This window comes from Mustela lutreola, chromosome 11 (genome assembly GCF_030435805.1).
Source record: "Mustela lutreola isolate mMusLut2 chromosome 11, mMusLut2.pri, whole genome shotgun sequence".
NCBI classification, from domain to species: domain Eukaryota; kingdom Metazoa; phylum Chordata; class Mammalia; order Carnivora; family Mustelidae; genus Mustela; species Mustela lutreola.
The window spans coordinates 87,235,449-87,256,827 of record NC_081300.1 but is presented as its reverse complement, the minus strand read 5'-3'; the positions used below and the strand labels follow the sequence as shown (position 1 = coordinate 87,256,827).

The 21,379-nt window shown below is 45.3% G+C and overlaps 1 protein-coding gene across 1 annotated transcript; it reads left to right on the top strand.

Annotated features, from left to right (window-relative positions):
• The first annotated feature begins 9,702 nt into the window (after positions 1–9,702).
• Positions 9,703–20,989, top strand: PRKAB1 (protein kinase AMP-activated non-catalytic subunit beta 1). Its single transcript, XM_059138710.1, has 8 exons — positions 9,703–9,839; positions 9,933–10,248; positions 13,802–13,965; positions 15,369–15,462; positions 15,746–15,860; positions 17,974–18,107; positions 19,281–19,349; positions 19,631–20,989. Exons 2-8 carry the CDS (start codon positions 10,090–10,092, stop codon positions 19,706–19,708), a joined length of 813 nt encoding a protein of 270 aa, XP_058994693.1. The 5' UTR covers positions 9,703–9,839; positions 9,933–10,089; the 3' UTR covers positions 19,709–20,989.
• The last annotated feature ends 390 nt before the right edge of the window (positions 20,990–21,379 follow it).

Below are 21,379 nucleotides of genomic sequence, written 5' to 3'. Positions count from 1 at the left end.
GCCTCACATGGTAATATAAATTGACTCAAAATAGATCATAGATCTAAGTGTAAAACCTGAAATGACAAAACTTCTGGAGAAAGCATAAGAGAAGGTGGAGAAACTAGAACCATTGTGCACTGCTGGTGCAAATATAAACTGGTCCAGTATGGCAGTTCCTCAAAGAACTAAAAATAGAATTACCATATGATCCAGCAAATCCAGTTGGGGGTATACACCAAAAAGAACTGGAAGCAGGGGCTCAAAGAGGTACCCACACTCATAGCATCAATAATCGTAAGAGCCAAAAGATGGAAGTGACACAAGTCGACCAGCGAATGGATATGCAAATGAGGTATATACACATCATGGGATATTATTAAGCCTTAATCAAGATGGAAATAACTGGGGCACCTGGGTGGCTCAGTGGGTTGGGCCGCTGCCTTTGGCTCGGGTCATGATCTCTGCTCAGCGGGGAGCCTGCTTCCTCCTCTCTCTCTGCCTTCCTCTCTGTCTGCTTGTGATCTCTCTCTGTCAAATAAATAAATAAAATCTTTAAAAAAGAAATTAAAAAAAAAGATGGAAATAACTTACAACCTGGATAAGCCCTGAAGACATTATGCTAAATGAAATAAGCCAGTCACAAAAACTCACTTGCAGGAAGGAGTCAAATTCACTGAGACAGAAAGTAGAATAGTAGTTGCCAGGGATGGGGCGGGGGAGTTGGGGGAGAGAGGGGACTGGGAGTGGGGGAAAGAGGGAGTGTAAAGTTATGGTTTAATAGGTATAGAATTTCAGCTTTGCAAGAGAAAAGAGCTCTGGAGATAAATGGTGGGGACAGTTTTGCAACAATGTAAATGCATGTAATGCCACCAAAAGTACACTTAAAAATGATTAAGGGGGCACCTGTATGGCTCAGTCCATTAAGCCTTGGACTCTTGATTTCCACACAGGTCATGACATCAGGGTCAGGAGATTGAGCCCTGCTTCAGGCTTTGTGCTCAGCTTGGAGTCTGCTTATCCCTCTCCCTCTGCTCCTACCCCCGCTCTCATTCACAAATAAATAAATAAATAAAATCTTTTTTAAAAAATCAACAAAAAATTTGTAAAAATAAAAAGAATGAGGGGCGCCTGCGTGGCTCAGTGGGTTAAAGCCTCTGCCTTCGGCTCAGGTCATGATCCCAGGGTCCTGGGATGGAGCCCCACATCGGGCTCTCTGCTCTGCAGGGAGCCTGCTTCCTCCTCTCTCTCTCTCTCTGCCTGTCTCTCTGCCTACTTGTGATTTCTGTCTGTCAAATAAATAAATAAAATCTTAAAAAAAAAGAAAAAGAAAAAGAATGACTAAGATGGTAAATTTTATTTTATTCATATGTATTCCTCATTTTTTTAAATTTTCTTTTTAATGAGCTTTTTTAGTAATCTCTACACCCAACATGGGGCTTCAACTCATGATCTCAAGATCTAGAGTCAAATACTCTATCAACTGAATGAGCCAGGCATGCCATGGTTTTTTGTTTGTTTGTTTGTTTTTTGCTATACTTTATGACTTTATGACTTCCCAGTCACTGAGAAGACAATGCACCTACCCAGATTAATCTCTTCTGGTAGAAAATGACTTGCCTGGACAATGCAAACCAACCAGTCTGGAGCCCATACTCTGAACCACATCCTCTACCTGACTTTTACACTCCAGAACGCAAAAGTCTTCTGCCCTAAATACCCCAGGGCCCAGTACCAGACAACCAGAGACCATACCTACAGTCCAGAGCTCACCAAAACCACAATAAAGGCTTTTGTACCTGCTTTCCCCTCACCCCCACTATCTGTGGCCAACCTGAGTGGCATGCTGTATCCTCTCCTCTTGGAAACTGAGCTGGGTATTTCCATGGCCATCATCTCCTGATCTGTTGGCCTACCCGCACATGAATAAATCCAAAATCCTCATTTTACAGCAGTATATTTTAGTCAGTTTTTAAAAGATAAATAATTTTTTAAAGTATTGAGTAAGATTGACGTTTCAATTATGGTACATCTATGCTACCACAGTTTGGTATGGCAGTTAAGGAGGCAGACTCAAGAGTCAAATTTTCTGCATCCAGATCCTGGCTCTACCACTTACTAGCCTTGTGATGTTGGGCAAGTTACTTACACACCGTGCTTCAGTTTTCTCACGTGTAAAGTGGGGGAAATGATAGAATGCACCTCTTAGGGCTTTGTAAGTTTTCAATGGGTCCAAACAAGGAAAATGTTTAGGTGAGTGCCAAGTATACAGCAAGTACTCTATAAAGCACTCTATAAAACTATTACTGTTATGGAATCTGCAGCCGTTTAAAAATGAGACAGATCTGTATGTGCTGACATGGAAAGAGACACTAAGGGAGTAGAAATTCCCCACTGTGTCAATTTTCTAAAGGGGAGTCATATAAGCAAATACTTCTTTTGGAAAAAGTTACACAGTAACTAAACAAAATATGCCCCCCAAAAAGTGTACTAGAAATGGGGGGAAGGAAATAGAGCTCGGTAGAAGGTGTAAGGGAAGCTTTTTTTTAATTCAATATCTCCTATACTATTTGACATTCTTACGATGTTTGTTCATACTTAAAAATACAAATATTTAATTTTTTCAGAAGACCGTGGGACTTTCTCAATGTTCTTTATTGCCACCTAGCGGATGCTTGGGGGTATTGCCTGCCATAATCACTGTCATCAGGTTAAACTTACATAATGTGATACTCCTTCTTGATTTAGTATCTTACATCAAGCAATTCATAGCCTCCAACTTTCAGATGATAATGAGTTGTGTAACAGTAACAAACACAGATACATATTATAAAAGTCAATAGATGCTAAAAAAAATACCTTGATTTCCTTTATTGAATGATCATTCTGGCTTTATGTTTATAATCTTAGTTAGACCCATTGGCCTAACTCAATTGATCTCACCCTGTACCCAATTATTTGTCCACAATGCCTAAATTTCTACATAAGTATGGTCACCTGGATCTGAATACGGATTCCATGACTTCCTAGCTGTGTGATCTTGAGTAAGTCACTTCGCCTCTCTGAGCTTCAGTTTCTTCTGTAAAATACAACTGATAATAATAGTAGATCCCTCAAAGGACTCTTGGTAGCCTTATGAGTTGATACATCAAGCACAATGCAAGCCACGTGATAGGGGTTGGTAAACAATTTTCGGTGGAAACACCTACAGACTTCAAACTTCTTCTTAATTGAAACCTCCTCCAGGAAGCCTTCCCTGACTAGGTCACATTCTTCTCACAAGGTTACATTTCTCCTTCCTAGCATTTATCACAGATGACTGTTGGAGTTGTTTGATTAATGTCCATCTTCTCTAAGAAGATCATAAGACTATCAGCACAGGGCCTGGGTCTGGTTTTACCCATCATTCTATCCCCAATAGTACCACAATGCCTGGCAGACAGTTGTGCCATATATAATTATTGACAAAGAAATGAGCCAATGAAATTAGAAAACTGAAAACGTCTAAAATATTAAATGTTAACTACAACAGGTATCACAGACTAGTTAGGGTCTGATGGGCAGAACAGGAGGCCTGGACCAGACGGGCCATCCTACAGGACAGCGTACATAAAATAAACTGGGAAGAGAATAAACTGTTCACCTCTAACATTTGTCCTAGGACCAGCCCTGTTTTTTTCAGTCAAGGTAAAATTCATGTAACATTTAATTAACCATTTAAAAATGTACAATTCAGTTGTATTCAGGACAGTGTCCTGCAACCATCATCTATACTAAGTCCTAAAACATGTTCATCGCCCCCAAAGAAAACCCCATCTCCATTAAGAAGACACTCCCCATCCCCTCTTCTCTCAGCCCTAGGCAGCCACAATCTGCTATTTCTAAGGATTTACCTATCCTGGATATTTCATATGAACAGAGCCATACAATATGTGGCCTTTGTGGCTGCCTTCTTTTACTTAGCATAATATTTTCTTTCTTTCTTTCTTTCTTTCTTTCTTTCTTTCTTTCTTTCTTTCCTTCTTTCTTTCTTTCCTTCTTTCCTTCCTTCCTTCCTTCCTTCCTTCCTTTAGATTTCATCTAACCACTTGAGAGAGGCAGCACAGGGAGAGGGAGAAGCAGAATCCAGGCTGAGCAGGGAGCCCACCACAGGGCTCCATCCCTGGACCCTGGGATCATGACCCGAGCCCAAGGAAGAGGTTTTACCAACTGAGCCATCCAGGTGCTCCGACTTAGCATAAAATGTTCAAGGTTCATCCTCCTTGTAGCCTGTGTCAGTACAGCTAACCCTTGAGTTAACAGCAAAAGCCACAAGGCGTTTATCTACAACCGCCCACCTTGGTCTCCAGTTCCCCAATCCAAGGTGACTGGCAGAGACTGCACCTGCTGGCCTCTGAGTCCCCAGGAAGGTCCGCCAATGCCCTCGGCAGCCACTGGGCCAGGACCCCTGGGCAGGGCTGCAGGTCGCCCCTGCGCTGATGACGGAGTGGGGGGCATTCTGGTGGAACACCCCGGCCTGTGAGCTGGAGGCTCTGCTGAAGCGGAGGGACGCGACCAGGAATGGGGCTGGGCAGGAAGCCCCGAACCCCTCGCTGCCCTTCTCCTCCTGGCGCTGGGACTCGGGGCTGAACCAGTCACCGTCCCCTCCTACATGTGGCTGCAACCCCGAAGCCTCGCAGAGGCCAAGCAATCATATGTCGCCATGTCGCCACAACAGCCTAAGGCCACCAGCTGGTGTTGCACCTCCAAGCAGAGGGGGACAGCTTTCCTCTGCCTCCGGGTGCCGTCGTTACCAAGCCAAAGCCACCAGTCTGTAGACACCGTCAACCTGAGGCCAGGCACGGAGGAGCCGCTGCAGAGTACCACCGGGCTTATTGGTAGACTAAAAAAGGGCAGGTCGGAAAGTTATACCCGGATTTTCAACAGGGCGGGGCAGAGGGCGGGGCTCCTGCCCCCAGCGGTTCAAAGGTCAACCGTCCTTCTTTCCTTTTTATGCCAGAGTAATATGCCACTGTATGGATTACCCCACAGTTTGTTTCTCCACTCTTACCTTGATGGATGTTTGCATTATTATTGTGCATTTTGCAAATTATTTGCAAGATTAATATTTGCAAATTATTATGCATTATTATTGTTATTGTGAATGGTAAGTGCCAATACAATGTTTTTTTAAGCCTGCGTGGTCTGTCAGATCATGAAGAATGAAATATCAGTGCCCTGGACCAGAAATCAGGACACAGGGTGGGTCCTGGTGATGACTGACAGCCACTCACTAGTATAACTCAGCAAGCAACTTTACTCCCTCAGCTGTAACCCAAGAGATTGAACCAGAATTTTTGTGTAAGTTATTTATTTGGAAGGTGGGTCTGAGTATTTAATTAGGAGATGATCCCCAAAAGTGACAAAGTTAAGAAGGGAAGGAAGCCAACAAATTTAGTGTGCCTTTAGGATCACATTATTGCACTGGGCAATTAGGGTTGGGTTCCACTGGGGACCTCTGTATCGACACTCTATGGAATAAATCTTAGAGCTGTCTCACCCAGTGGACAAGGGAACTGGGGTATTTATCCACTAACTCCTGTCTGTCACTGGTGAGCACCGTTCACAAGCTATTCACTCTGTGACCCCTTTGGCCTCCCATTTGTGCATGCCAAGAATGCCCTAGATGGTCCTGAGACAGAGTCATGTGTGCTTCCAGTAGGAAACTTTGGGCATACACGCCCTCTGCAGATGAGGTCCAATGGTCATCAAGGATGCATGTTACAGGGATTATCAAACTCTGATCCTCAAATCCCTGGGAGCTCACATTTCATTTTATTTAGGGTTTTTTTTTTTTCTTTCAGGAGCTCACATTTTAATTAGAAAAATACAGCCTTCTCTTCTTCTTCTCTTTTTTTTTTTTCTACCTTAGTTGAATCTTTGCCCGAAAACTGCTTTAGTTTGTTTCAATCATCTTCCTGGAAAAGGGAATGTATATGTATATTGATACATCCTTTTCTCCTCCATTCCTTCAAAATTCTTTGAAAGGCAGAAGACTCTGGCTGAACTTTATTAAGACAGATGTATTACCTTGAGCTGGGCACTACTTCCCTCTAGGTCTCAGTTCACCCTTAAAAAAATTTTTTTTATTGAAAATAAATAAATTTCAATTCTTTTAAAAATAAAACAAAGATATAGGAAATCACACAAAATTAATGTGTGGCCTAGTGAATTATTATAAGGAAAATGATTTTATAACCTCCACCCAGGTCAAGAAATAAAATTTTGCCAGACACCCCACAAGTTACAAAGAGGCTATTTGCCCATTAAGGTCTCTTCCCTGGGAGTCTACACTTCTAAAACTGACAACTCTTGTGTTTTTATAATCAGCTCATTCGTAAGATTCAGCCCTATAGCCAAATTCTATGGTGTTGCCAAATATTTATCAATCCTTATGTGAATAAAATAACATGACTCCCACATGTAAACTTTCCCCTGAATTCCCACTTATTTGGGAGTAAAATCCAGAAATTTCACTTGGGATCACAAGGCCTAAAAGATCAAGCCTTTCCTCCTGTTTTCCAGTTCACGCCAGCCACCTCTATGTTTCTCCAGCATGTAAAACTCATACCCACCTCGGGGCCTTTGCCTGAGATGCTCCTCCCAAACTCTTCTCCCATCTGACTCTTTCTTATCATTATAGTCTCAACTGAAATGCCACCTCTTTAGGGAGGTCCTCAATGACAACTCCATCTAAAGCAGGGTTTTAGGACTCACATAAGTTCATTTGTTTCTTTCACAGTAGTAATCACTCTGAAATTATCCAGCTTATTTATGTTTGTGTATTTGTTTATGTATCTATCTGCCATGCAGGGCCCTTCAGCTTTGCAAAAAGGATTAACATTGTCTGTTCTGTTATTCCTGGATCCCCAACACCCAAAACAAAGCCTAACATAAATTGGCTCTCCACAAATATTTGTGGACCCAATACCACAGAATGAACTCATTCTCTCTCTCTGCACAATGACATTTGCATCTCGGTAGGGAGAGGACACAAGGATGTCTACTGAAAAAGATGGACAAGTCTGCCAACATTGTCAGTGTTATTTACCATCACCTAGGCAAATTTCAGAAGGCCTCATAGAAATCCAAGGTAGACCAACTAAAAAGCAAGCTTATGGGTACCTCGGTGGCTCAGTGGGTTAAAGCCTCTGCCTTCGGCTCAGGTCATGAACTCAGGGTCCTGGGATGGAGTCCCCCATCAGGCTCTCTGCTCAGTGGGGAGCCTGCTTTGCCCCCCACCCCGCCCCACCTCTGCCTGCCTCTCTGCCTACTTGAGATCTCTGTCAAATAAATAAATTTTTAAAAATACTAAAAAAATAAAAAGCAAGCTTACAACTCTCTCCCAACAGCTCACACACACTATGATCTGTCTTAGTCTGCTATAAAAAAGTACCACAGACTGAATGGCTTAAACAACAGAAATTTACTTTTCCTAGTTCTAGAGAGTGGAAAGTCCTGCGTCAAGGGTCTGGCTGGGTTTGAGCTCTGCTGAGAGCTCTATTCCTGACTTGTAGATGGCTATGTTGTCCTCACATGGTCTTTCTTCTGAGTGTGCATGGAGAGAGAGAATGGGAAAGTGGGGACATCTGGGACCCATGCTTTTACTGGGCTATCCTCTCTGAGCCAGAGCAGAAGTATTGACGTTTTCTTCATGCATGAAAACATGTACATAGCTTAGATAAAGGATCCACAAGTTTTTTTAAGAGAACCCAAACTTCAACGTCCTCCTGGCCATGGCTTCCTCACTGCTTAATGAGAACAAGAAAAACAGCTCAAAGAAAGTATTTAGGGTTATGCACTGGCTGGGTTTAAGTCCCTTCTGGGCACCAGTAGAACCCCTTGCCTACCTGAATTCTTGCCTTTCTGTGAATCTGTTTCCACCTTTACTCTGTAGGTTCCTTTGGGGCTGGAATCTTGTCATCTATTTTTGTCTTTTTAAAAAGATTCGTTTTTAAATTACAAAAGTAGTACATCCTCACAGTAGAAAAAAATTCAAGCAATAAACAAAAAAGAGAAAGTCCCTTTTGATCTGGCCCTGTTTCCAATCCCTCTCCTCTCCCCAGATGGGACGACTATTAACAGCGTGTTATATATATTTCCAGAACTTTCCATTCACAAGAATAATGATGCCAATAAATGTGCTAACGTTTGTTGAATGTTTACTGAGTCAGGTGCTATGCTAAGCACTTTCCGTGCATGTTCTCAATTAATTCACAAAACAAGCCTATAAAGTCAGTGTTATTCTATTTCCTGTTTCACAAAAGAGAAAGCCAAGGTGGTAGTTACAAATGTGGTAAATCCAGAATTTAAACCCAGGCAGACTGACTTCAGGGCTCATGCTCTTTACCCTCTAGTCTTCTGCCACTTTCTTTGGGATTTGGAATGTCACAGACACTTCTCCATAGTTACCCACAGAATTCTATTTCTTCCTTTTTAAAAGTTGCTCAGTATTCTATAAAATGAATCTATTTAATTCATTTTGTCATTCCGTTGACACAGGTTTTAAACATTTGCGGTTTTTCATGACTTATTTCATCAAATCTAAGATTCCATTGATTGTCAGAAGCACCTAGTTTCAGAGATATTAAAATGTGAAATAAAATATGTATTTTTAAAAAAGTGCATCTTAGAGTTAATGTAATACGGCATGAGAGACCCTGCTGCAAATGAACATGCATCCATATAACTGGTATGCGTCTTCAGAAGCTCCCTGGAAGTAAAATTGTGCACTAAAATGTAGGTGCATTTTTTATTTTGATACTACCAAATCCCCTCCAGGAGACCATTTGTCAGTCATCTGTCTTCAACTTACTTGACAAATGCCTGGCTCTTTGTAGGTATCAAATAAATGTTGGCTCAGTAGACAAAATGCACGAGCTGGCCCAGCAAATACCAAAGCATTTTGAGATATGCAAGAAACAAAACACAAAAAAACAAGAACAAAAAAGTCCCACCACCACCAAAAAAAAACCCACAACAGAGACTGACAGCAAAATTAGAGTATTTTAGGACCACAGTGTGTACACAGTTTTTGCTAAAGCACTGGCCACAATAAGTGACAAAAGCTAATAAGTTAAATAATGTCATACAGAATGAGGTGTCCAAAGTGATTATAAAATGCCTTACAAAATTATCTATCAAAAGGCTGTGCGCTCCAGTTTAAAAAAAAATACACTAATAACTCCAGCATTTTATACCCCCCAGTACTAGTGAGAAATTTCCAGAACTCTTACGGTCTGCCATTTCCTCAAACACCTGCAAGATTACTTGCATCAGAATCACCTGGAGTGCTTATTAAAATGCAGACCCCACTCCACAGAGCTTCAGAATCATAATTTCCAGGGATTAGGGCCAGAGACTGTGCATTTTATGCGGTCGGTGCCTCTGAGGCACTCAAAAGCGTGGGAGCTAGCGCATTAACAGGCTTTAATAGGATGAGTCTCTTAATTAGATCAGCACTTTAAAGGGGCTCTTTGGCTGTCGAGTACGGAACCAAGTGGAAGCAGGCAAAGACAGCTAATAGTTAATGGCATCCACTCAGTGCAGCTAGGGTAGAGGGGCCCAGACCGCCCGCGCGCTGGCACGCCCCCTGTCGGCCTTCAGCAGCCCGGCCTAGGTCCGGTTGTAGCAGCCGACTGCGACTGCGCGCTCCCAGGCCGGCGGAGGCCTCCTCAGGGAGCGCCAGCCGCGCCAATCTGGACCGGAAGCGGAACTGAGGTCGAATTAGAAGACTAAGGTGCTTCGCCGGCCGCCCCCGCCGCCCCCACCCCGGATCCCGACTGACTCGCAGACGCGCCGGAAGCGGAAGTTGCTAAGAGGTGGGGGAGTTGTTGGGAAAGTCTCGGGTTATACTCGGGCTTCTCGGACTAAGTGCGGTTGAGTAACAAGTCTCGTCCTTCTCGCCGCCTCAGACGGGCTACCGGCCCGGACCCGTCGCCCGAGGGGAGTGGCACTCGGGGCTCCGACTCCTTCCCGGGGTCCGTGTGACCCGCTGGTTGCCGTAGTCCCCTGCCCCTTTCCTGGAGCGAAGCACCGTCCGGCTTGCAGGGGTCCCCGCAGACCCTCGCCATGGGCAACACGAGCAGCGAGCGGGCCGCGCTGGAGCGGCAGGGTGGCCACAAGACGCCGCGGAGGGACAGCTCGGGGGGCACCAAGGACGGGGACAGGCCCAAGATCCTGATGGACAGCCCCGAGGACGCCGACCTCTTCCACTCCGAGGAAATCAAGGTGAGGGGGTGGGGGAATCCGGCTCCCCTTGACTAATGTTGAGGGGAGGAGACCTCTCCCAGATTCCCCGCCACATCCCCTCCAAAACTCAGCGTAACTGGGAAGGAAGTGATCCTTAACTCCGTGCACTTAAAAAGCCAGATGGTCCTGTAAGAGCCCTCGTAGTAATCCAGGAACCTGTGTCTAATTACCGATGAGAAAGTCACCCCGAGGGAGGAGGAACTGATTTCGTTTAACATCATTAAGGCGAAAGCAGCTCTGGGACAGCGTTTCAAATCCTTAATTAATTAAGATCGTTGAGCTAGCAGCAGGTGAGCCTCGGTCTCTGCTCTCCTCGTAGGTATAGTTAGTTTCACTGCTTTGAGAAATTTTTCCTCACCTTTACGAAGACTGACACTTGTTGTAGGATCTGGCTTTGCAGTTTGTTGTCGATTTTGGAGATAACCCAGAGCACGTGTGTAAGCAGAAAGTAGAGTTACACAGCTGACTGCTGTTTTCCGAGGTGTTTCATTCTAACTGAAACTTTGGATTCACCAGACTACTTTAGAGCAGACGTAGAAAACTCAATCTGCTTTTGGAGATCAGCGGGTGAGCGAAGTGTCAATCTGAAAGGGGGGCAGCCAGGTGGTACTCACGTTTTCTCTCCTATTGTGTACATATGGCTTCAGATTTAAAAGAGACCAAAGCAAAAATTTTTCAGGCCATATTTGGAGATCCTACCCTAGTTTGCTTTAATTCATCAAAACTTTGAAGATAAGCCTCCATGTTGCATCACCACTTCCTCATATCAGGGAGATCATATGATAGTTGTCTTTCTCTGCTTGACTTATTTCGCTAAGCTTGATACGCTCTAGTTCCATCCATGTTGTCACAAATGGCAAGATTTCATTTCTTTTGATGGCTGCATAGTATTCCATTATGTATATATACCACATCTTCTTGATCCATTCATCTGTTGATGGACATCTAGGTTCTTTCCATAGTTTAGCTATTGTGGACATTGCTGCTATAAACATTCAGGTGCATGTGCCCCTTTGGATCACTACATTTGTATCTTTAGGGTAAATACCCAATAGTGCAACTGCTGGGTCATAGGGCAGTTCTATTTTCAACATTTTGAGGAACCTCCATGCTGTTTTCCAGAGTGGCTGCACCAGCTTGCATTCCCACCAACAGTGTAGGAGGGTTCCCCTTTCTCCGCATCCTCGCCAGCATCTGTCATTTCCTGACTTGTTGATTTAGTGGGTAGGAGAAGAATAAATGAAACAAGATGGGATTGGGAGGGAGACAAACCATAAGTGACTCTTAATCTCACAAAACAAACTGAGGGTTGCTGGGGCGAGGGGGTTTGGGAGAAGGGGGTGGGATTATGGACATTGGGGAGGGTATGTGCTTTGGTGAGTGCCGTGAAGTGTGTAAACCTGGTGATTCACAGACCTGTACCCCTGGGGATAAAAATATATGTTTATAAAAAATAAAAATAAATAAAAACTTTGAAGATAAGCCTTGGGGCGCCTGGGTGGCTCAGTTGTTAAGTGTCTGCCTGAGCCTGGCATTGGACTCCCTGCTCAGCAGGGAGCCTGCTTCTCCCTCTCCCACTCCCCCTGCTTGTGTTCCCTCTCTCACTGTGTCTCTCTCTGTCAAATAAATAAAATCTTTAAAAAAAAAAAAAAGAAAAAAAAAACTTTCAAGATAAGTCTTGATTCCTGCTTCAGCCATATGCCCTTTAGCTACCTGATAGGGTTTTGTGTTTCCCACTCCAGGGCCCACACCTGGGGTCCAGAACCACGGACACTTAGTGGTTCTGGCAGCTGATAAGTGTTGTGGTAGATCCTAAGAAAGGAAGACCTGATCCTTTAAGGACAGTGCAACAGAGTAGGTTTGGGAAAAATCAAGGTGTCTCCCAGCCCAAAATATTCTCTGTTTGTACCTACGTATTAATCATCATTGCCCATTAGGCTAATTGCCTGGCAACTCATTCCACCTTTACTCATATATTTTCTCAGATGTTGGGCTTGGTGATCACATTATGATCTTAAATCCTCACTTGGATCTTGGCTTTAGGTCTAACTAAAGAATCTTACTGAGGCTTATGTCCTGGGGTATGCACTTGCTTTCTGAATTTGTTGCATTCCTGAGGACCTGTGTGCAAAGTGAACTTTAGAATCCTGTTTCCCCGGTGATTTGATATCCTTTTCTCCAGAAATAATTGTGGCCCAGGAGGGCTATTTAAGACACCATAAAAACCAAACTACTCTCTTCCAGAAGTGTCTGTTCTGTTGCTGTTCCAAAGTTCCTAGAAGAGACGTTCAGCATACAGGGATCTGTGGACAATGATTTTAAATAGTGTCCGTTATCACTTCCTCAGAAGTTACAGAAATGATGGAGCAGAGACACTGGATTGAATGCCCTATACTCCCCAAAAAGTCGTGGATTATTTTAGCTACACTAATTGACCGTTTTGTCTGTGGTTACTTATCACCTTCTCAGTGGCAAGTGCTTCCAGTCTGTTATTCTTTAATCTCTAGATCTTGTTCAGTCTTAAAGAAAGCAGGCATCATTTAAGATAAACTCTGGTCAGGGTGCCTGGATGGCGCAGTCAGCTAAGCGTCTGCCTTTGGCTCAGGTCATGAACCCAGGGTCCCGGTCAAATCCCATGTCAGAATCCCCGCTTAGCAGGGAGTCTGCCTCTCTCCCCCTCTCTCCTTCCTCCCTCCTTGTGCTCTCTCTCTCAAATAAATAGTCTTAAAAAAAAAAAAAAAAAGACCAAAAAACAGGTCAGTATTTGAAATGAAGGTCTTATAGGCTCATTCATTGACACCTTTAAGGGTCTCCCCCAGCCTTGAACTCCTGTTCTTTTAACATCTTTGGCTTACGACTAGGAAATATGTAAAAGATCCAAAAGCACATACATTTCCCCTTGAGTTGGATGTGTTTATTTCTCTCTTAATTTGAAATACCTCAGATACACATCACTTCCCGTGCTTGGAAGCTATTGTTTGCCATACCGAGGGTCATTCTGTGTCTTTTTTTTCCCAGTGCCTGGACAGCTCTTCAGATACCTTTTTCCCTCAGAATCTGGATTTGTGAGTTTTCAGGTTGACAGCTCTGGAATTGTCTTTAACAAATTTCCGTGTACTTCAAATCTTGTTAATTAAGGGGAGAAAATGATGTTTATCTATCTGTTCTTGAAGTCATTGCACCTGCTTCCAAGCGAGTTCTGTAGTTTCTACTAAAATTTTGGTGTAGGTCTCTTTAATAGCAACAGTATTAACAGCTAATAATTATTAAGTAGTATGTGTCAGACACTATGCAGAGCCATTTCAGTGGACCCTCTCAGTCTTTCACAGCAACACTAAGAAATAGTTCCTTTTGTTATCTCTGTTTTCCAAGTGGAGGAGCCAAGGCCCAGCCATTAAGTTAATGAGCTTGAGTATGAACCTAGGGAGTAATCGCTGCCTATTGAGAATGAATTGTCTACCTTAGGGTAACTGGCCATTGTAGGGAGCTCGCTAATGGCTTCCTGTCCCTGAGTAAACTGTTCCATTTCTAGGCTCCAGAAAAGGAAGAATTCCTGGCTTGGCAGCATGATCTGGAAGTGAATGATAAAGCCCCTGCGCAGGCTCGGCCAACAGTATTTCGATGGACGGGGGGCGGAAAGGAAGTTTACTTATCTGGGTCCTTCAACAACTGGAGTAAACTTCCCCTCACAAGAAGGTAACTGCTTGGACAGTATTCACATATTTGTCTCAATCCAGGGATTCTGTGGTTTCTAAATGGGGAGTAGAAAGGGATGTTTTTATAAAATAGATGCTGAGGGGCGCCTGGATGGCTCAGTGGGTTAAGCCTCTGCCTTCAGCTCAGGTCATGTTCTCAGGGTCCTGGGATCGTGCCCCACTTCGGGCTCTCTGCTCAGCGGGGAGCCTGCTTCCCCCTCTCTCTGCCTGCCTCTCTGCCTACTTGTGATCTCTTTCTCTCTGACAAATAAATAAATCTTAAAAAATAATAATAAAAAAATAAAACGGATGTCGAATGGAAAATAATTTTGCTTAATAATTCACTGGGTTCACATCTCACACCCAGTTAGTCTCTAGGTTCAGAGCACACTTAGAAGAAAACATTTCTCAGTAACAAGTATTTCCTGGACATCTTTGACTTCCGGGTATGCAGCTATGTGTTTGCTTAGGCAGGACTCCTCCTGCAGAAAGAAATCTATTCCCCATGCAGTGGAGAGAGCCCTAGGCTGGGAATCTTCAAGACCAGGATTTGAGTCCGCATTGGCTGGGCTAACCTCTTAGTGACACCTGAGTCCCAGTGTTTCTATCTGTAAGAAGGGAATTTTGGACAGATCATCTCTGAGGTTCCTTCTGACTTTGCCTCTCTGTGTATTACTTTTGTTTGGAAGGTACCTGTTCTGTAGGCGTCATTAGCAAGACCATAGTAAACCGTGTGATCAGGAATCCTAGCATGGACTTCCTTCTCAAGCTGTCACTGAGAAAGCTTCTTCACTAGTGAGTGTTCTTGATGAAACAGAGGGAGAGATTGTCCCCTGCTGGGCCAGGCCTGATTCCTGTCCCAGACCACTTGCTTTCCCAGGGCTGATGTCAGACGAGCAAGGAAACAGCATAGTTACAAGTCTTATTAAGTCTGAGGAACAAAACAGAGAGCTTTCCTGGAACCTTGTCTTAGTAGGGAAGCAGGTTTCTTTAGAGACCTATCTGGATCCTGTGGAATGAGTCCCATCTCCTGCCCAAGGCAGATCGACAAAGACTAAAACTTCAGTTTTACCTGGAGCTGCTTTCCTCAGCAAGAGGTGTTTTGCATGCAAGCTGAAAAGACACGTGCCCAGTTGTGGATCTTTTGATGGTGGGAAGGCGGGTTATTCCTGTACTTAGCAACGTGAGTCCTCCAGGAAACCCCTTGCATTGCTGCTTCCTTATAGCTTTTCTAGATGGATCATTCTCCTGACTTGTCGCAAGTGGTTAAAAGTGTTTATTCCTCCGCAGCTGGACTCTTGGTTTCCACAGGGAAAGATCAGGTTTTGTTCAATGGCAGATTTCGTCGTTAAACTTAGAAGGGCACCTCACCCAGCTAAAATCCCGTGTCCTTTTGCACTGCAGCCACAATAACTTCGTAGCCATCCTGGACCTGCCTGAAGGAGAGCATCAGTACAAGTTCTTTGTGGATGGTCAGTGGACACACGACCCTTCTGAGGTACTCTTCCACCCGCCCTTGGTCCTCTGCCCGCCTGCACAATCCAACCAGACCGCTTTTCCTTATCGATTGGGCCAGGTCCCTTTGTCCCGCTGGTAAAAGTCCCTGTGTGTGGCTGAGCTAGATAGCAGTGCTGATTGTCAGACGTACGGGCAGACTTGACAGAGAGGAGCAGATTGGCTAGCCCGGAGATGAGACCTTCCAGCCAGGAAGTCTAAATTTTCTAAAGAATAACTCCAGAGACCTTCCACATTATGATTTCTGCCTGTCTGTCTCTTCCCAGCCAATAGTAACCAGCCAGCTTGGCACAGTTAACAACATCATTCAAGTGAAGAAAACTGACTTTGAAGTATTTGATGCTTTAATGGTGGATTCCCAAAAGTGCTCCGATGTGTCTGGTATGAACACAGTTATTTTATACCACGTGTGTGCAGGTGGGGGCCATGCAGTCCAGAAATCCTCTTCCTTCTCTTGCCTCTCACTCTTAAGCTCAAGCTGCTGCCCAGTCGGGTAGATGTCTGTAGCTCCCTCAAGAGCCACAAAAGTAATTCCTAACTCTGAGGTCAGGTGGTTGAAATCCAGCCCCAAGGGAGCTGGAAGTCATTTTTTTGGTCATCTTCAGTATTCAGCAGGTCTGCTTAGCCACAGAGAGCAGACCGTGGAGATGGAGCCAGAGCTTGATCGCGTGCCCGGGGCAGGGCCCATGAGGCCCTGGAGAGTTGTGTTGGTTTGGTGATGAGCCAGCCCAGGGAAAGCCTACCGGCTCCCTCCCACTCCAACCCGCTTGGGGTGCCCGCCTAAAGAGCTGCAGCCTGACAGGTGATAAACGGACACCTCCGTGACCTCATGTGGTGTATTAGCACCTTCTCAGAATCCCTCTGGGGGAGACGGACGCTCATCACAGGGAACAGGCTAACTCTGTGACCTGCTCAATACCAGCCTCATACCATCTCCCAAGAGTTAGCTGGTCGTCGAGCTTTCAGTAAATTGCTTTCCATCCAAATCCACAGGAAGAAACATAATATGTTGAATTCAGAGGCAGTGGTGTGTTGTAATCTATAGTGTCCGTGCCAGCTTCACTGCCCCTTCTCGCAGGGCCTTAAATAATTCCTAGACCCCATGGGAGGCAGCAAAAAGATTGCCCTGGATTATACCTGATAATCTAACATGATGGGTTCAGTTCCCTTTACAGGATGATTCTTTGTTGTTCCCTGGCTGGGCCTGGGGCTTCTGCCACCAGGATCTCTTACTCTTATTAGTTCAGAAAGCACAGCGGTAAATCGACCATGGCGGGCTTGCTCTGGCTGAAAAGCCAGCTTGTTGAGTAGGAATTGGAAATCCAAAAATAGCATTGTCTCTAGCTAGCTAGCTAGCTAATCTTTTCGAGCAGTCATTTATTCCTTTTTTCAATAGGTGGGAATTGGGGGATGGAGAAAATGCTCAAATATCCCCTCGTTACTGTAACTTGACATGAGGCCACATACCAAAGCTTTTATTCAAGTTTCTGCAGCATAGACCACCTGGGGAAAGAACACTGCCCCCTCACTGCCAGCAAACCAGCATCAGGCTCTGTGTGGATTTCGTATTTAGATACTCACTTTCTTGGATACATCTTTACTCCTAATGACTCAGTTTTCTGCACTTAATGCTTTTCTATTTCCTACTGTCCTCTGGTTGGGTCGTGTGAAGGGAGCTGTACCCTAAAAAATGACATTAAGGGAACTGGCAGAGCCAGAGTGCATCAGGTTTATTCTGGATGGCCCTGAGGGTCAGGCGACCAGAACCTGCCCCAGGTGTCCTTTGAACAACCTCTCAGTCCCTTCCAGCTGGCCCGGCATTGCTAAGTGAGCTGTCTCTAATCTTATGAAACACTGCCCTTCTAGAAGCTTCTTAACATATCTGTGTAATCGAGACACTCAAGTAAGAGTTTGAAAGGAACCGGAGAGTGGTGGAGTCAGAGGATCCCTGTAGAGATCAGGTTTTCAATTTTTTATTTTTGGTTTTAGTTTTGAAATGTGCCCGTGCCTTTTGTAACCTGTTTCTGCCACCCAGTCTGTGTACACAGGCTGCTTTATTTTCTTTTTTATATTCTGGCTGGTGGTGCTCAAACCTGTGGCTTGGCTGCTTAAGCCTCACTTGAAGCCCTGAGCTTCTTGGCGGTATTTGCCAGCCCAGCCCAAGGCAAGAAGCATTATTCTGCAGGGGCGTGTCCGGTTGGGTTACTGTGAGCAGCCTCCTTGTTAGTCTGGCCCGGAATCACCAGCTTAGCCACCACCACTGTCTGCTGCCGGGCATCTGAGCTCGCTGCTGAATGTTATGCCAGTCCCCCAGATTCCAGAAGGGTTTTCTCATTGCCTCTACTCTTCACCCAGGGGGGCCTGTATATTCTTCAAGGGAATAGAAATCTTCATTGAGGGGACAAGGAAAACTAGATGATGCCACAAATTCAGCAAGACTGCTTCTGAAACTCATAATTTTCAGTGTAAATATCCTGTCATCATCTCCCAACAGAGCTGTCCAGCTCCCCACCAGGACCCTACCATCAGGAGCCCTATGTCTCAAAACCAGAAGAACGGTTTAAAGCCCCACCCATTCTCCCTCCACACCTGCTTCAGGTCATCCTGAACAAGGACACGGGGATTTCTGTGAGTACACAGGTGTCTGCCAGCATGTTCGTGTTCCAAGGCTCCCCTTTCTGACCACCTCTTGGAAAGCAGTTGATAAAAAGGTCTCCGGGTTGCCCATCGGTGTTAACTGCTGGGGGACCCCCCACCCCACCCCTCTGTGGAAATGGGCTACGAGCAAGATGTTCCCCAAGTGTGGGTGCTGCTTTCCCATCACACAAAGGCTTTCTGAGCTTGTCTTCCTGTGTCTCACTCCTGTCTCAGCCCTACTTGTAAATCATGATGAAATAAATAGCCGCCCCTTCTCAGTAAGCTACTGAATGGAAATCCTCCTCTGGCCCCACGTTTTAGAATCTAATCGAAATCACCACATTGCTTTCAAATGCTCCTAGATCCAGATTTCAGGAATCTGGGTAATTTACATTTTCTCTGATATTATGCATAAAGAGAAGTGTATAATCTCCTGGATCCAGAAGAGCACCCCATTATTCCCTTGTTAATTTTCCATTCCATTAAAGTAGATATGTGCAGCATGGCCCTAATTCCCAAGAATCTGGGTGTTCCTGTGCTTTGTCCAAGCCACCCCTTAAAATTCACATGTTTATGAGGTGATGAAGTAAGCATGACACTCTCTGGAGGCCACATACAAGCGGGTACACGTGCACTGTGCTGCAGAGCCGACCCAGGCGTGTGCGCGCAGCCCCCCACAGTGGCCATGGCTCAGTCCCTGGAGACACCACGCTCCCCCCTGGCCCCCCCTTTATCCATTTCATTCTTTGTGCTCCTGAATATAGACAGGAGCTTGCAATCCACTGCTCGGGCATGTTTAGTACAGATTTATCTTGCTGCTTTCTCTAAAAATGCACTCAGTGGACAGCTCTTCCTTCCTGCCTCCCTTTTTATAAGAGGACAGAGCTGTGACCCACACTTTAGAGGCCAAGGTAGAACCTGAACAAGACACATACCAGTGCATCCAGTAGGCATACAGGGAGCTGCCCTTAGTTGAAGCAATGAGGCATGACCCCCCGGACCTCATCTGTCCTCTTAGATGAGCCTTTCACTGCCCAGCTTAAGCAGAAAGGGGTATGAGAGCCTGCTTCTTTCCTTTGGATACCCACTGCTGTGAAATAAAGGGGGAACCTTCTTCATTTCCAAATCCTAAATGCTCACTGTCTGCTTTTGTTCCCCCCACAGTGTGATCCGGCTTTGCTCCCTGAGCCCAACCACGTCATGTTGAACCACCTTTACGCACTCTCTATCAAGGTAATGGCATGTTTGTCTCTGGTAGAGCGGTGTTTCTCAGCGTACTCTGAGGCCCCCTAGCAACAAAATTACCTGGAGTATTTACCTAAGGAGTACTTACCTAAGTACTTATCTGGAGTACTTACCAGCTTCTGGGCCCTTATGCAGACCCACAGGCTCCAGTTCTGAAGGCAGAACAGGACTCTCTTTATTAAGTCCCTTTGAAGATTCTCGAACGCACACACACTAGTTTGAGCCTTTGACTTAGTCCTGCCTTTGATAATTTCCACCCTCTTCCTCAGGATGGAGTGATGGTGCTCAGCGCGACCCACCGTTACAAGAAAAAGTATGTCACCACCTTGCTATACAAGCCCATATGAAGAGCTGGGAGCCGGCGGTGGTCCCCAGGGAACGGTGTGCACCCCCAGCCTCCACGTGTGCATGCTTTCCACTAGAGGGAATGGACTGTAAATTTTTCATTTCACACTCTTTACAAGACATTTCATACCCGCTGTAGTCCTGCTTGAAGGTTTGTTCCAGGCGTGGCAGCTCCCAAAGCGCCTCTGTCTGTAACAGTCCTCTTGGCCCACAGTGGCTGTGAGCCTCAGGGCTCACCGGAGCGGAGAACAGAGTGAGGGGACACAGAAGGTCTGGGGCCCCCACACCACGGTGCATGAGGACAGGTGCAGTTCTGAACAGACATCCTCTGAGCTGGTCGTGGAGATGCTTCTTAAGCCAAAAATGAAGCCCAGACCCTTTGCTGGTAAAACCTGGGAAACCGGGACTGAGGCCACACATAAAATCTAATCACAAGTGTCTTTGAGGCCATCCCCTTGTCCCTGTCGAGGCCTCGAGCTAACAGCAACAACTGGTCCTCTGAAATCATAGCAATAGGTTGTCTCCTGTTCTCTGCTCCAGGGAGGTATAATTTCTCTAGAAATTAGAACCTGTCTGATTTCCAGGTGAAGATTGACAATTGTTTCTTATGCTTATGTGTAGTAAGTACTTTTGTTTTAAACCAGAGGTGGCTGATTCTGTGGCCTTAGGGCAATTTTAAAACCACCCCAACCAGAATATAGATGATGTGAACTGTATTCAGCAATAATCTGTTTTCAGAACAGACTAAAAATCGCTGCCATATTTCTCCATTAAGCCAGATGATCTGAGGACTGACCACTGTTAGCTAGAGTGTTGTCCAGCTTTTTATTCTAATCGTAACAAGGTGACAGTGTTACCATGAAAACTTTGGAGAAGCACCCTACCCTAGCCTGGCCGCCTTGCTCAGGACCTCCATCTCTACTTAGCAGTGAAGGCAGTCGCACTTGCTCTTATTTATTCTGGAAGGAATTTAGAACTTCTCAGCAGCCTTCTAAATTTGTGTCGGGAAGACATCCTTTGGACCAAAGCAAACCTTTTTACACTCGGCGTGGTTTCCAGGGAGATGCTGCAGATGTGCCCATTAGCACAGGTTCCTGTCCCCATGTCCGCAGAAGCTGTCGTTACACCCTGCGTTCCTGCTGGGAGATGGAGGAACGAGCTCCCTGGTTTCCAGTATTTATTTGGTAAACCTGAGTCTGGGATACCCTTTTTTTGTTACTGTTTTCCAAACTGAATTATTGTCACCTTGACGTACAGGTTTCAATAAAGCTTTGTAAAGATAACGGGACGTGCACTTGGAGGAAGCTTTGATTCTCTTTCCGTCATTTGGAGAAGAGACTGGAACTCTTCAGAGGTTTACTCAGCACAGTGTTTTTTCAGTTTTTATCTCATATCAGCACTCACTGAAAATGGTCACATCCTCGTGGTACTCTGGGGTGAGTGACAGGGCAGCTGCAGCTGCCCCCAGGGCTGAGGAACATTCCCTTGACCCACCCATTCTGCAGGTAGCATTGGAAGGCTGCTAAGGAGCCCGTAAAATTGAGCTCCTTTGAACCAGTGAGTCAGGAGGGGAAGCTAAGGAGAGCTGACTGCAAAGCCTCCCAGTTTGGGCAGGTTGGGGGCATCCTCAGGTCGGAGGTTTTGTCGCCTCTTGCACATCAGTAAGCACCACG